This window comes from Varroa destructor, unplaced genomic scaffold, assembly GCF_002443255.2.
Source record: "Varroa destructor unplaced genomic scaffold, Vdes_3.0 BEIS01000004.1, whole genome shotgun sequence".
Taxonomy (NCBI): Eukaryota; Metazoa; Arthropoda; class Arachnida; order Mesostigmata; family Varroidae; genus Varroa; species Varroa destructor.
The window spans coordinates 48032944-48047204 of record NW_019211457.1 but is presented as its reverse complement, the minus strand read 5'-3'; the positions used below and the strand labels follow the sequence as shown (position 1 = coordinate 48047204).

The 14261-nt window shown below is 37.7% G+C and overlaps 1 protein-coding gene across 12 annotated transcripts in view; it reads right to left on the bottom strand.

Annotated features, from left to right (window-relative positions):
• The window catches only part of grh (grainy head), a 65121-nt gene that overhangs the window by 6981 nt on the left and 43879 nt on the right, over positions 1-14261 (bottom strand). For all 12 annotated transcript variants that reach the window (XR_002673189.2, XM_086987098.1, XM_022804833.2 and 9 more), the window contains 6 exons: positions 13783-14080; positions 5025-5257; positions 1772-1988; positions 966-1118; positions 613-838; positions 261-486 (listed from right to left, as the gene is read on the bottom strand). Coding sequence is in view for 11 of the 12 variants with exons in the window: in XM_086987098.1 (XP_086843224.1) it covers positions 261-486; positions 613-838; positions 966-1118; positions 1772-1988; positions 5025-5257; positions 13783-14080 (1353 nt within the window). In the remaining variant the exon portion in view is untranslated. The remainder of the gene's footprint in view (positions 1-260; positions 487-612; positions 839-965; positions 1119-1771; positions 1989-5024; positions 5258-13782; positions 14081-14261) is intronic.

The following is a 14261-nucleotide window of genomic DNA, read 5'->3' as shown; positions in this document are numbered from 1 at the left end:
TTTTGATTTATTGGTCTACTACCCATGCATAGCTGCTTTATCAATGCACTTTTGTAAGAATAATTTCTGAAGACTACCTCAGCTTTACAGAAAATCTTTCGATTTATTTAGCGCAGTTTTGTCCAAATAAATTTTTACAGAAAAATATCTAAATATTTTTAGTCCCTCATCGTCTGTGTTGAAAAATCTGTTAATTATTGCAAATTGAAGCGAAGATCCCACATAAATATACCGATAAATAAAGGTTGCAGAAAACCTACCCTTGTGAATTAAGATCACCGAGGCTTCCGTTCGTGTAATAGTTCAGTTCCGTAACGTTTGCATTATTGCCTTGGACCCCTTGTGTTTGTTGTCGCTGCTGCATAAGCTTTTCTGTATTCTCATTTGGGGTAAACAATACAGGAGACTTCACGAGCTCCGCCATGGAGTAAAACTCGGTACGTTCACATGAGGCGTGATACATCTCTTCAATTTTTTTGCGCCCATCTATTCGTGGAGTCCAAACAATTTTAAGAGAACACGAAACTTAATGTACACTAGACTTCGCATCAATGAACTATTTTTACTTGTTTCGGCCCCGTATAAAGTATTATAAAAAAACAATAAACCTACTTTGCGTGGCAGAGAGTTTTCGCTTTTGTGAGCGCCTGTCTTCGTCACGGGTCTTGCGCTCAGCACCTTTATCGCAAAACACTTTTATCTGAGAATAGCCTCGACTTATCGGTTGAGCGCCTTCACAGTACTCGTCATACGTATCAATTTGGATATGAAGCGGAAGACCTTTGACACCTTTCTGGTTGCTGAAGTCGGTAGACAAGCACTGGACGGCCACATTCATCTAATATAATATAGCAAATCACGTAGAGACAAAGAATGACTTAGTTCGACATTGTATTATTACAGTAAATGCGGTCTGGCCGAATCATTCAGCATTTGACTGTGAGACATTTGTATCTTATTAGTACCTTGGCAGGTCCTTCTAAAGGGTTCCAGTAAAAGGCAATGGCGTTGTGAGTTATTTCCTCGACGCCTCCAATTATCCCGGATGAGTTTTTTGAATCCGCGTCTAAAATGCGTTGCTTAGCTGAGTGCTGTCTCGAATGCCAGAACTGCCAAGCCTAAGACGAATAAAATCGACGTAAGAAATCTTAGTAGTGTTCCTTAAATTCGTAAATATGAGATTGTATTTATTTAATTATGAAAAATAGTTATGAGGGTGAATAGAATTATTGAGGTGAAAGAGATTTTCAAAACGAAATTTTTCACCGGATCATGTATATTCTGGTAAGGGATTCAAGATAGCGTCCTCTATTTTCACATCTCGAAATGCTTGCAGTGTTAAATTGTGATCAAATTGAGTGTTTTATTAAAAAAAATTTTGCATCAGCTGCTTCAAGAAATGTACGAGTAGATAATTTGCCTTTTACGTACCTAATTATGCAGTAACAAATATTTTGTCACGATTATTAAACTTACTTTTTTTAATCGATTTGATTGTTCATTTAAACAAACCACTAGCCACCTGACACACGCAGGAAATGACAGATACACTGAAGTGGTACACAGTGGTCAAAAGTGCATAAGCCCTCCCTAAGGGAAAGGGCTTACTAATTTCCAGCAACATTACTGCGATCCGCTATTTTCCGACATTGAATAAAGCACAAAAATAAAGAGTCTATAAAGTATGATATTTGCTACAAAAATTAAAAAACTAAATAATGGAAATAGAAATTACCCATTTACTTAAATGCGTTGTTACCGGTGGTCATACCTTGATTTCATCCTCAGCACTTTTTTCCTCACGGAAAACCAACATGATTAAGCTCTTGACGGGCGTATTTTTTAAAGGCCGTCCTGAGTCTGGGATGTACTCTAGTGTGATGCCATAAAATTGACCTTTGTTGATGTAGGTGATGCGATCATCCTCTTTACGAACTGACGTAGAAATCGGAGATTCCAGAAAGTACTTAAAACCCACTTCCGAATGGCTGCAAAAAAGCAGCAAAATGAAAGTTAGGCTCCCTTCTATTGATTTTATTGCTCTCATTACTAAAAAAATATTTAAAGATTGAGTAAGTATTCAGTGACCTAATTAAAGCCTGTTTTGTAATGTATCTGAATAAAATAGTAAGCAAAATAAAATCTGTATTAAAATCATAATGTCAGGTCACCTCAGTATTCATAGAACCACAATACTAAAAACATTCATAAAATGTAGGAGTTATAAAGTTGGGTAAGAAGTACTATGAGCAGTGTGAGACTGAAATTAAGAAACATGAAGTTTTTGTCTATGTGGTTTTTATTGAAATATTCGTCTTCAAAAGAAAGAGAAAGCATGATAGAAACTGCTTGGCTTGGTATGGCTTATACAATCTCTGTTGCTCCAAAGAGTTCCTTTACAGTTTGCAAGTATAGTTATGGACGGGATTACATTTTTTAGAAAGCTTTTTAAACCAACTGAATCTTTCAATAAATTACTATCTGTAATATTATTAGCTCGTTCTTAAATAAGGAGTGCATCGTGTACGTATTTTTCGTAATACGTACCCTTTATTTTATTACCGCACTTGCAGCTCCGCTGCTATCAACGTTATTATTTTACAGTCTACCAAGGCTGTTTGTCTTTTCGAAGGAGAATATTAGCAGTAAAAGGCCGTAGTCACGTATACAAAGTACCTACGTAACCAAGAATCGAAGATGAAAATTGAAGAAAAAAAAATAGCAGCAAAAATGTCGATATGGCAAGAGAAGTAGGAGAGGTTTGCGATGGCTTGACGGTTGCGTTTTTCCTAGCACTGCCAGGCTCGCGAATAAAAATGCAGATTGCTTTTCTCTATTAATATTGGTGGCTTTCCGTATGATATTTATTAGTTTTGAAATACTCTATGGGCATCGTTTAAGCAATTGGTCCCGCTTGCAGCAGAGAATATTAGCGATTCCGCATGCAATCCAAAATGGTGGAAATCAAGTGCTGTCTGTGACGGTGCTACCGAGTCGGCTTTCTTCTCGATCGTCTTCTGTGTCGGTTGCCTGTGCCTCTAGCGCTATTAACTCGCTCTTGCGTTTGCTGTCCGTCGTTTTCTGCAGGCAACGTTGCTACTGCTGCTGCTACTGCAGCCATCCATTCGGGCTTTTGCCTTTTCCCATCTACTTGGTCTTTTTCGTCATCGTCGCCTTTATTTTCTACTTCATCTTCTTCCGCAGTTGCTGCCACTTCTGATATTTCAACCGCCTCTATTTTTGGGTCCTGTGGCTTGGCTACCTCTGTGTAATGCTCAGCATATAACATGCACGTCTATCACACTGAGCTATAAAAGTTAGAACAAGTAATTTTGTCTAAAAATCATGTCTCGTTTAATAAGATTGGTCATAAGGCCCTTGAGTGCCATACATAAAGCTTTTATTATATAATTTTTCTTAACAAATTATGCTTTTCATCTTTATTTGTTTTAGTGTTTTAGCAGACTTACCCAGGTGAATAGAATAGTGCAACATAAAAAAACGCAGAATATCAAAAATAGTGACAAAGACATTTCCATTACATGTATAATATATCCACGATAATGCATGTATTTCTTTCCGCTGTTCCACGTAAAGTTAAGATTCTTGACAGCTTAATATCTTTATCGCTCATAAAAAGCGCTTGAAGAAATGCCACTCCTAGAATGCAGTTGTTTTATGAAAGGTGTCGCAAAAGAGTTATTGCAGTTATATCTGGGACTGGCCTTTTTAGGCACTAAATTAGCTTAACCATAGTGAAAGTATCTGCCGAAACCTAGCGTAGTAGATAGATCCGCAATGCCTTTGGACAGCATCTAAAAGCTCTTACTCTTTGGGAATGAACTGAACAGAGACTTAAGAACATGTGAGAGATAAGCTGAGCCTTAGTGGCCCTTGGGCAAACAGTTACACCCAGCAGCAACCACATAACTCCTTTAGTGTATGAGAAGCTGAAAGCTTTCATAATTTACAAACTAGTAACGATATCTGTGTCTGAGGTTTGCTCAAGCATAGAATGACTAGAAATTCGATAATTTTTGTCCCAGTTATTGAAAAGGACGGACATGTGTTCTGCCTCTAGTGAGATACAATAGCAGCAAACGAGAAGTTAATCTTCAGTAATAAGTACGCGGTGATTTCTTTGTGATACATACCATAATCGTTAATTAGACCAGTTTGGTAAGCTGGGGGTCTTTCTAATTATTATGTGAATAAATATTTCCTTTAGAGATTTAAAACTGTACATTCGATTTCAATTGCGTGTTACTGTGATCAAGGCTATGTTGCAAACTGTGTGTACGTGTGCTGACTTTATATATTATTATGCACTAAATTTTGTGGCCTTATTTTAACTTGGATACCTGGATAGAAAAGAAAATTGACAAATCAGCCAGTACCAGAAGTACCCGACAACCTCTAAATTCCTAGCAAGCTCGTCCCAATTGACGTGTTTGATCTTAGAAAAATTCTCGTCAATATCTCGAGTATATCTAAGGGCTAAACAGGACGCATAACCGACCCCTTACATGCACCTTGTATACATCTAAATTCTGATGTTTTGTTTTGTTATCAATTAGACTATTAAATGCTATTAATTAAACGGAAACCTTACAAAAGAACTGTAATGGGAAATCATTGGTTAACCTGGGACTAACAGGAGAACTGTAGCAGTCTGACGGGGTATTTGCGGGCCTTAACGGAGTTCTAAATATGGAACCGTCAAAATAACGATAATGCGACTTACCCAACGTCCGCCAACGTAAGCCATCAGGTGCACCTTTATGCATGTAACAAAGGTTGCATTTATAAGGAAGAGTAAATAAAACAGATTTAACAAAAATGCATTGCTGTAAAAGTTGCTTTCTACTGAGGAAAAAAATGTCTTTGAGAACAGTCAAATAAGTTTTGAATCGAAAAAATGAATGTGCTTCATGTGAATAAAATTTCGTCAGCCGTTAGAGGAAACGCAAATCAGAATGATCTTTAACTTCCTAAATAGAAAAAAACAAGACTAATAAGCTTACATTTTTGGTATGAGAATTTTGTCGCTTTCATTGGCTCTCCCGTAGTCGTGCCATGAGCGGCATCTTTGGCTCGTTCGAGATGTAGTCACGAGCTCTGTTTGAACCACACTGGCTACAGTTTGAGTTGTAACTTGGGCCGCACCTAAAGGGCCCACAACAACTACAGGTGTCCCTACGGAAGAACTTCCAATAAGTGGTGTGGTTGAATTTGGAATATCGGAATAATCAAATATCTGAAATAGACATAAAAAGTTTTATATTTATAGACCAATTGTACTTACGAATACTAACTTATATGAATTAGTTTCGCTGGTCTTTTGAATTTGTTTTTAGATTGAGTGACAATGTGACAGCGAATATTTCAGAAATGAGTAGAACATCAGTTGTTGGAAAATTATTCCTGGAAAGTTTGAAAATTCTAAGTTTACAGGTCACCTAAAACGTAAGTTCCATCCAAAAATTCTTTGTGATCGTTTTAGTAAACTGCTATTACTATGGTTACAGTAATGAGTAAAACGGTTATTCCTTTCCAGCAATAATTGTGCTGGTTTGAGCCCACTGATGCGTTCTTTACTTTGTAAATGCTAAAGCCCCTAAGCGCCGGTACCAATATGATGGGAACAATAACTGAGGGATGACAGCAACTGACTTTTTAGGCACCTTACCTATCGTGGCAAAAAATATAGAGTAGATATTGCAAAGACGTACTTTGGAAAAAATGATGCATGAAAGTAAAATTTAATTGACTCACTTTGAAATCGCAATAAGCTAGCGATACTTTCTATTAACGACTTAGATTTAGGCCATGTAAGGAAACAATTCTTTGTCATCTGGTGAGGGCATTGTAGGTAAATATACTAGAAGACGGCGAAGGAGCAACGCCAGAATAATCAAAGGAATAATTAGAAACGATGGCGTTTCTGCATACAATCCCAGATAGCACATGTGAATCGGTGCGGTCTTGCCTTTGTCGATTCGACAGCCACAGTCATTTTTTAAACTTGTTGGGTCCTTTAGATTACTAAATTGTTAATACTGCCATGGAATTTTCAATTTGGATATCGAAAAATATAGGAGCATTTTATGAGCTACGCCTGTCTCCAGAACTTCACCACAATCCCTCGGTAGGTAGCTTTAACGGTGATGAAAGGGAATCCAGTATCGCTCTTTTTTATGTATAAAAGATCTTGAAATTTCCACTTTAAATCAGGAGACTATAGACAAGCGCTTTTGACTTTATATAAACGAGTTCGTGTAGATGACGACAGCCATTAGTCGTCTGATGTTTTTTAAAATTGTATGGTTTTAGTGTATTAATAATTACGCCGCTTTCCTTTATCTAAAACAAAAAGAAAGAAATGGGTCTTTATTACCTTCGTTCTTACGCATTTTTATTCTGCCACTAATGTTCCCGTATTTGTATCGAGTGCAATGCCAATGCCCCTATTGTTCGCAGTTTGAGAAGCGAATTACATTTCTGCGCTCCAACCAGATCCACATATAACCGATAGTCTTGTTCTTCGCAAATTAAATTAAAGTTATATGTTTGCTTTTTATTGCACCACTGACCACAAGAGTTTGTTTCATTCTATTTTTGGTTCATTTCTGGTCTAGGTAGATCAATGAATTATCGTATTTCTGATTATGGTAGAAAGAAGTGGGATCTTACACATCGTAGCAATTCATCACATGACTTAACGCTCGAGCTTTTTAGGCGAAAGTGTACAGGAATAAAAGCATCTAAATTATGATAAATAACAACTCTAGTGAAATAGTATTATCGTTAATAAACACTGATTTGAATGGCTATCTACACAGCTGTATTCTATCGACTGCGACGGACTTCACTTATCTTCGTCAGCATTCACGTCCCGTTCATATTATAATAGCGAATTAATTAATTCAACATCCCCAAAATTAATGTGATAAACTGTAGTTCAATTAAGAAAACAGCTTTCAGATACTTTCAAGACATTAAAAATATGACATGATCGAGGGCGCTTTTGCTGTAAAAGTTCGCTAATGTGTTTCAGTCTGTCAGCATGTGCTTCACCTTGCATTTGGTTAGAACAATCTTGTTGTTAGCAGAGTTCAAAAATGTAAGGAGTCCATTCGGATATCGATGACATGAGCATTCACATAGGTTCCACCGCTGTCTTACGTAAGGTTCAGGAACGGTATTTTGGTAAAGAAGATATATTGTGTAATTCAAACATCTTTTCTATTCATATACAGTTTAGCAATAACGTATGTTGTAAATTTATATATATAGTTGTACATAAAGTGATTTGCTCAGATATTTTTATGTACAACGTTTGATTTTTATGTACAACTGAATATTTAGCGAGCTACATGAAATAGTAAGTATTATGATTCCCAGTTAGATTGAAGGGTTTTATAAATATATAATGAGCATCGCACAAATGCTTTACGTAGGCGTGGCTAATGGCAAGTAGCCCGAAATTGTACATAACGAGACGACGTTTTTGATAGTTGACTTCTAAATGGTTGTCAATTTGGACAACATGTAAGTCGAAAGCTTAATGATGTATTTAAGGCTTGTATTGCCTAATATAAAAATGTAGAGATAGGGCGAATTCTACTAGTCTTTATTGAAGCATGTATTAAACGACCTTCGGCTATTTTGTGAGTTGCTATAAATAGGCTGAAATTGTATTTTACACTAAGTTGGGCCAGCATCAAGCGGATTACTCAGTGCAACAAGACAGTGGGGAAAGAATGAGATCGCCTAATATTTTCTAATTTATTACTAATATCTAGCTATGTCTTCATGACTATGCTACTGATAGACACTACAGGTTAAGGTTCCTAATTTTTTTCTATTTAAATCTGCGCAGGCTCATAAAGTCTTATTAGAGAAGGTGTCTTGCCTTTAATTATTAATAATTGAAAGATTACATGAGAGGCATCAAGTTGCACTTAAGGCTCGAAGTAAAATCTTAAAACACGGATTTTTCCCAAACAAATTAATTATTTATTATTTCAGAGAGCTGATATTACGTAGGTGTGACTTAGAACAGGCACATTTTCGCAGCTTTATGCATCCTCCGGCATTTTCAGTTCCGGCAAAATCGCTCGGATGAGCCGACTAAGGACTTCGAAAAAGATTCGTACTTCATGTAGTTTCTTTAAAACTGAAAATCGCAACAATAACCAATATCTGCGGAAAGTATTTGTGAATTGGCTTTCGAAGTTTACTTTTAAATGCTTTGCTCTTTCTTTCGTAAAAGTTATAGTAGAAAGCCATTAGTTATGAACGAGATTATCAGTGAATGGTCGACGTCAGTTTCGATGTGTCAACATCAGGCAACATGTAAATGCTGCATATATACAAGCTGCGGCCGAATCTCTCAATATAAACATAGAAAATAAAACCCTTTTTTTTTCAGGCGATGAAAAGCTGAGCAAATAGGGCTCTGTTAAGGTGAGTGATTCTGGCTTTTACTAATTGCACTTTGGTTTTAGATAACACGAATATAATTGTTTATGGTAAATGTAAAAACAGAGGTAACTTCTTTTTGTGGAGCTTTGTTTAAACTTGCAAGTTGTTTGCCTTTCACGGTTTCTTCACCGCAGGTTTTTCTCTTTTTTATCTAATCACTTTTTCGATCGGGAAAAGTCCAGCACAATAAGTCAAATGTCGTTGTGTCTGCTCTCGTTTATTCTTGTCTTTCAGTCTAAGACTACTTTAACCTTGAGTACGTTCGCTCATTTGTTCTCCTCAATGTCTCAAGTTTTACATCCACTGTTCCCATTAAATATTTCACTAGACAGATGGCTCTCAGCATGAAACGGATATGTGGAATTTGAACTCAAACCACAATTTTATCTGCTAACTGTTTGCTCAATATGACCCTTAGAATCCTAGCAGCTCTATAGTAGTCTCTTTTTTAACAACGGAGTTAATGATGACACTGACCCTCTGTGATATTCTGCAATTTGTGCGATAGATTTGGTCGAGGGGAATGGGGATAAGAGTTTGAGACAAGTGCTGGAAACGGACAGAGACATCGCCTATAACCATCGATACAGATTGTCGTATGTACGAGAAACACGACCTCATTTTTATCACCAGTACCAACGACTAAACTAGCACCATAAAATTGTCGTCATCAGAAAGACGTAGACGGTACGAAACACGATTAGGCGAAACTTTCAGTTACCTTCAGCTCTTTTTTGGCCGTAATAGAAAAGATAAATGATTACTATTTAAAAAGACGAAGCAGGAGCAACAACATAAAAATAATAGAACGCTTAACAAACCAATATCTGGGTCCTTTCTGTCAAGGTCTGCTTTGAAAGAACAATTGTTGCGTTAAAGCATTGAAAGGAAAAATTGAGTGTAATGCTAAGAACAGTGTACTATCAAAATTTCATTTTTTTCTTTGTGGAAAAACAACATAACACGTGCGAACACACACAAATGTCAAGGCATGCATGCAGCAAAAACGCGGGGTTAAAAGGTGCTATAGCAGCAGATTTGTTTCGAATGTCAGATATAAATACATCGAGGACAGCTAAAAGACTCTACAGGCCAAATAGAACTAAACAGAGCTCCCGCAGAGCTCACTTGTTGCCCGCTGCGTGCGTCTCTATGTATGAGAGTGCAGTCGTTATACGGATTTTGTTTAGAGCGGGAATCGCCACGATGTGGTTGGTGCTGATGCTGGCCATGCAACAACCGCACCTGTATTCTGTGCTACAGAAACGTATTTCGTTAGCAACGAACGTTCAGCGCGCGGTAAAAACGTCGAAGGAAGAAGGGAATACAGATAAAGAAATTAAAGCCGATAGCAAAAAGCATCGACAGTCGCTGGTTCTTCTGCAAGTCGCAGTCATTGCTCTTGCTGCGCTTACTATTGCCACCGCCATCACGATGTGTGTAGCGGTCATTCACGTTAACAATAATATTCGACGTCACCGATCATCGCTACTATATTATTAGTATTACTTTAATGTTATTTAGCTTCAATTTTTTTAAGTATTTCTTTTATTATATGGTGTTAGAACAAAGTGTTGGGAGCTAAACGCTGTTCTTTTTTTGATCAACGGTCATAAAGTGCATAGTTTTCAATAATTATTTTATCGGTCCATTTTTCGTAAAAAACCCATATGTTGAATTTAAAGTTCCATACGGCTTTTGTTTTTCTGCATTCTTTTGATGTTGTAATTTATATATATACGTTTATACATATATAAAATTTTTAAACGTTTTTTCAATACATTACGTAGTTCTAACTGTATGCAGTTTATCCGGATAACATTTCGTACATGTCGGCAGTTGTTTGCACAAACGTAAAATGCACGCCAATTCAATGTTTTGGATGACCGCGACATTAATGACCGGCTAGAGATTTAGACCTCTTAACTTTCGCTTAATTAAGGTATACTTTTTTCTAAAGGAATAAATGACTCAACGCGGAGCAAACCTACGATTTCCTGAATGTGACCTAGGGTACAATGGGCAAACCCGACGTTACTTTTTCTCCCTACCACAGATTAATATGTGCCTTAGTTCAGTACGTCAAACAAGACATAGATAGACTATCATGAAGTCAATCTGTAAAAAATAATAATCCCTAAAGCTAGCATTATGTACTCTAGAGCAATGCTCTTCAATACTACATAATAATTTTCAATAATAATTTTGGGGAAGTCTTTAATATGGGTAGTAATTTGTACATTCTTTTAAACCCACATAAATTAACTGTTCAGACATCGTGGTTGCACACATTAAAGAACATAAATGTCTTCATATTTTGATAGATGATATCTTTTACCATTAGTTCGTTATAACCGAGATGATTTTTCGCTGCAGCGTAGCCAGCATCCACTTGATCGATTTTCTGTCAGCTTAAATTAGTTATGTCTTATAAAGGATTTTTTTTACAGTTCTATATAATCACATGCTACCACCTTTGAGTAAAAACTCAAATAAAATGGGATTGGGTCTTCTGACTTCGTTACACAATGTATCATGTCACATGAGAGCCAGAGTTGTCCACGCGCATACGTGTCTATGGCAGATTTGGTGCTATTGTTTTTGTTATTTCGTTCGTTATCTTTGTAATAAACTTATAGCCAGGAATTTTCATTTACATTTCATAACAAGTTATACAACGGAAACAATAAATTTATTAATTAGTGTTGCTCCTCGTGCCGTTAAACTCTTTTTTGAAAAAAAGTTACCCCTTTGTTGGGGATCTGCTAGATGTATAAAAGATCATGTGTGCAGAGATCGTAGTGTGATTCATTTCGGGTACAGTAGCAATAACGATCATGCATTTGTGCATTAATTTACCGTTGTTGTATGTTATTTTCTCGGTGAATATTGTTTTGAAGCCAAACATCGCCTGAACTGTAAGCTAGATGGCCAACGTCATCGTTGCTGCATACATTCTTGGTATATGCCTGTCCATAAATAAATCGTATACGTCGACACAGGGTCACAAAGACAGACAGAGTTAGCCAAACATATCCATCAACGAAGTCATTATAAACAACCGTCCAGTTTTGACTGCTACAAGGTGCTGAATGAACTGTCACGAAGAACGACAGTCCACAAAAAAGGACGCTCGACAAACCGCCTTTCCTGTGGTTGCCGAATAGTAAAAATCTAGAATATAAGAAAAAAAACCTGAGGTGATGGGCTTACATCGCCGGATTTTAGATGCCTCAAATCGAATAGAGCTATTGTACCTCTTCTAGTCTACTTTGGTAGGTTTTTGTGTAGAGTAACTGCTCATAATCTTGGCATATTTTAAGCAGGGGAAATCAATCCCAACACATCAGTAATTCTAAGCCAAATAATGCACCCATGATTTTCGCCAAGAGCTTCCTTTGTCCCAATTAGCAGTCTGCAGCGGATTGTATCTAAAATTTTCTCCACAATAAAAGCCGTGATTTTATTGCCTGCAAAAATCAGGGTGCAATTGCAGAGAGATTTTTCATAATTTTATATTATGAAGTAACTTGTAGCACCATAACCGTGGTGAAAATTGCTCTATTGGTAACGACAAATATTAATGAAACCTTTGGCATGAATAGTGGTGGAACGTTGAGGCTTTGGAGTGGACACTGATACCCTAATAGCAATTTGCAAGCAACACTCACAAACAAAATCTTTTTTTTTGTTCGTTATATCTTTTCGCAACGTTTCTGTTAGAGCTTTAGAGACGTTGTAATTTATGCCATGCTTATCGCTCTTTATTTTGTTACTAATTTATTTGGTTACTATTTGCGTATTTATGCTGATAAAAACACACTTAAAAATATCTATCTAATATACAGGACTACAATTCATGTAAACTAATAATCACGCGCACAGGAAAAAGTATATCATGTTGACAATAGTCTATTCGAGGATATGAATATACTTTGAATGTTTAACATCGGTACAAGGCATGTTTGCACATTCTAATACTTTGAGCACAAGTCATTATAAAAATCATCGCGTCTTAGCTGGCGATCGAGCCTAAAATCTCATGTTTATGAATTCATCGTTTTGCTTACTCCGTTACTGTGGCAGCCAAATGTGCAACGAAGATAACGGGGTACGCACAGTATTATGGGAGTACAGATGCAATCGCGAAATTGTATGACTATAACGGGTTGCTGGCAATTGTTACTTTTGTTTAGATTGGCCGTACCATCAACAAGATTCAGAAATGATCTAAAGAGCAAAGAGCAACAACGGAAAACCCCTACGTTCCTTATCATCATTAGAAAATATCGCATAATAATTTAGGAAAGAGTCACTACGCAATTCTATAATATCACTGTGGCCAAGAAATCTTTGTGTATCGAAGTACAGTCTAAGTGGTAAGTGTAAATGGGCGGCGGCTTGTCAAGGTCCAATGCTCCATGTCCGGTTGAGACTAATAATTTTTAATCGTTATCTTTGATCTTACTGTTGTTCTACCACCACTACATTATGCTTGAGCATTACAGCACGTTCGGTTGCTGGTTTATTTGTTTTTCGCTTATCGCTGTTGCCAATTTCACCTGATCACGTGTCTACAATATAAAGGATTTTCTAGCCGACGAAGCCACCGTATTCCCGAAAAGCTAGTAAGCAGGGTTTCTATGGTACCGTATCTGTTTTTGTTTGGTGTGCTGGGCGTATTTGGCCTCGTGTACCCAGTAAATCAAAGTGGAGAACTCTTTGAAATGAGTCCATCTACTCCATTCTAGCATCATTTCAGTCGTTCCACGCGATGTCCCTAGCGCAAGCGACCTTGACTCCAACGCTACTTGCTCAAGCAGTAAGCGCAAATACCATCGACGCAACGCTGCTTCGGCGCTGTTTTGTTCTACCGAATGATTCAACAATGTGGAATAAATTAAGAGAAAGAAAGTCGCTGCTGGCGTGAGTAAACGCCACTGCCGTCGCCGCCTCGGTTTCAATTTGCGGGCTGCCGTCAGCGCCGCCGCCACTGAAACAAGCCAATAATTTGACATCACCACGATCAGCATCATCTCTCCCCATTTCGCCATTCGTCGTCGATTTTTTGGTTCTGCATCGAAATTTTCCCGTGTTTTTTTCACCACGGCGACTACCTTTGTATCTCGAAATTCAAGGACACCAAACTTATCTATTGACTATCTATCTCGATTAGAGAAGCCGAAGATATCTACCGACCGATCCCCTGCGGTATGCAGGCGTTTGCGCCCGCAACGCGCTATTAGTATAAAATGCGTATTTGCTAAAGTAGCGCCACCGCGTATACAGACTTACCTGAGGAAGACCTGTCGGTTCTCGAGGTGTCATAGTTTCCCCAATCCCTGAATCTGGAGAAGGTAAATCGACCGTGAGGCCATTTAAGGACGCTTTGTATCCTTGAAGTTGAAGGGCTGATTGAGAACTTTGGCGGATGTATCGCTCTACAAAAAGCGGGTCCGTAGATGAGAGAGTCGTTGTAGTTACGCTAGCATTGGAAAGTACGTCGGTGGGAAATGCAGTCACAGTTAAAGCCTGTTGCTGAGAAGTGCTTATAGCTCGCGTACTAAAGTCTCCATTTCCTTGGTAGTAGTCCCTGAAACAGAGGTTGTTTAATGAATAAGACACCGCCAAGCAAGTTGTATGCAAGCGAAAGAAAGCGCCTTAAAGTCGATGAAAGTGACCATAGGTTTAATTATTGTGTAGGTTGTGAACTGTTCATGCACCAAGTTTACGGGTTATATTCACGAAAACGTGCTTCCCAGAAGATATATATA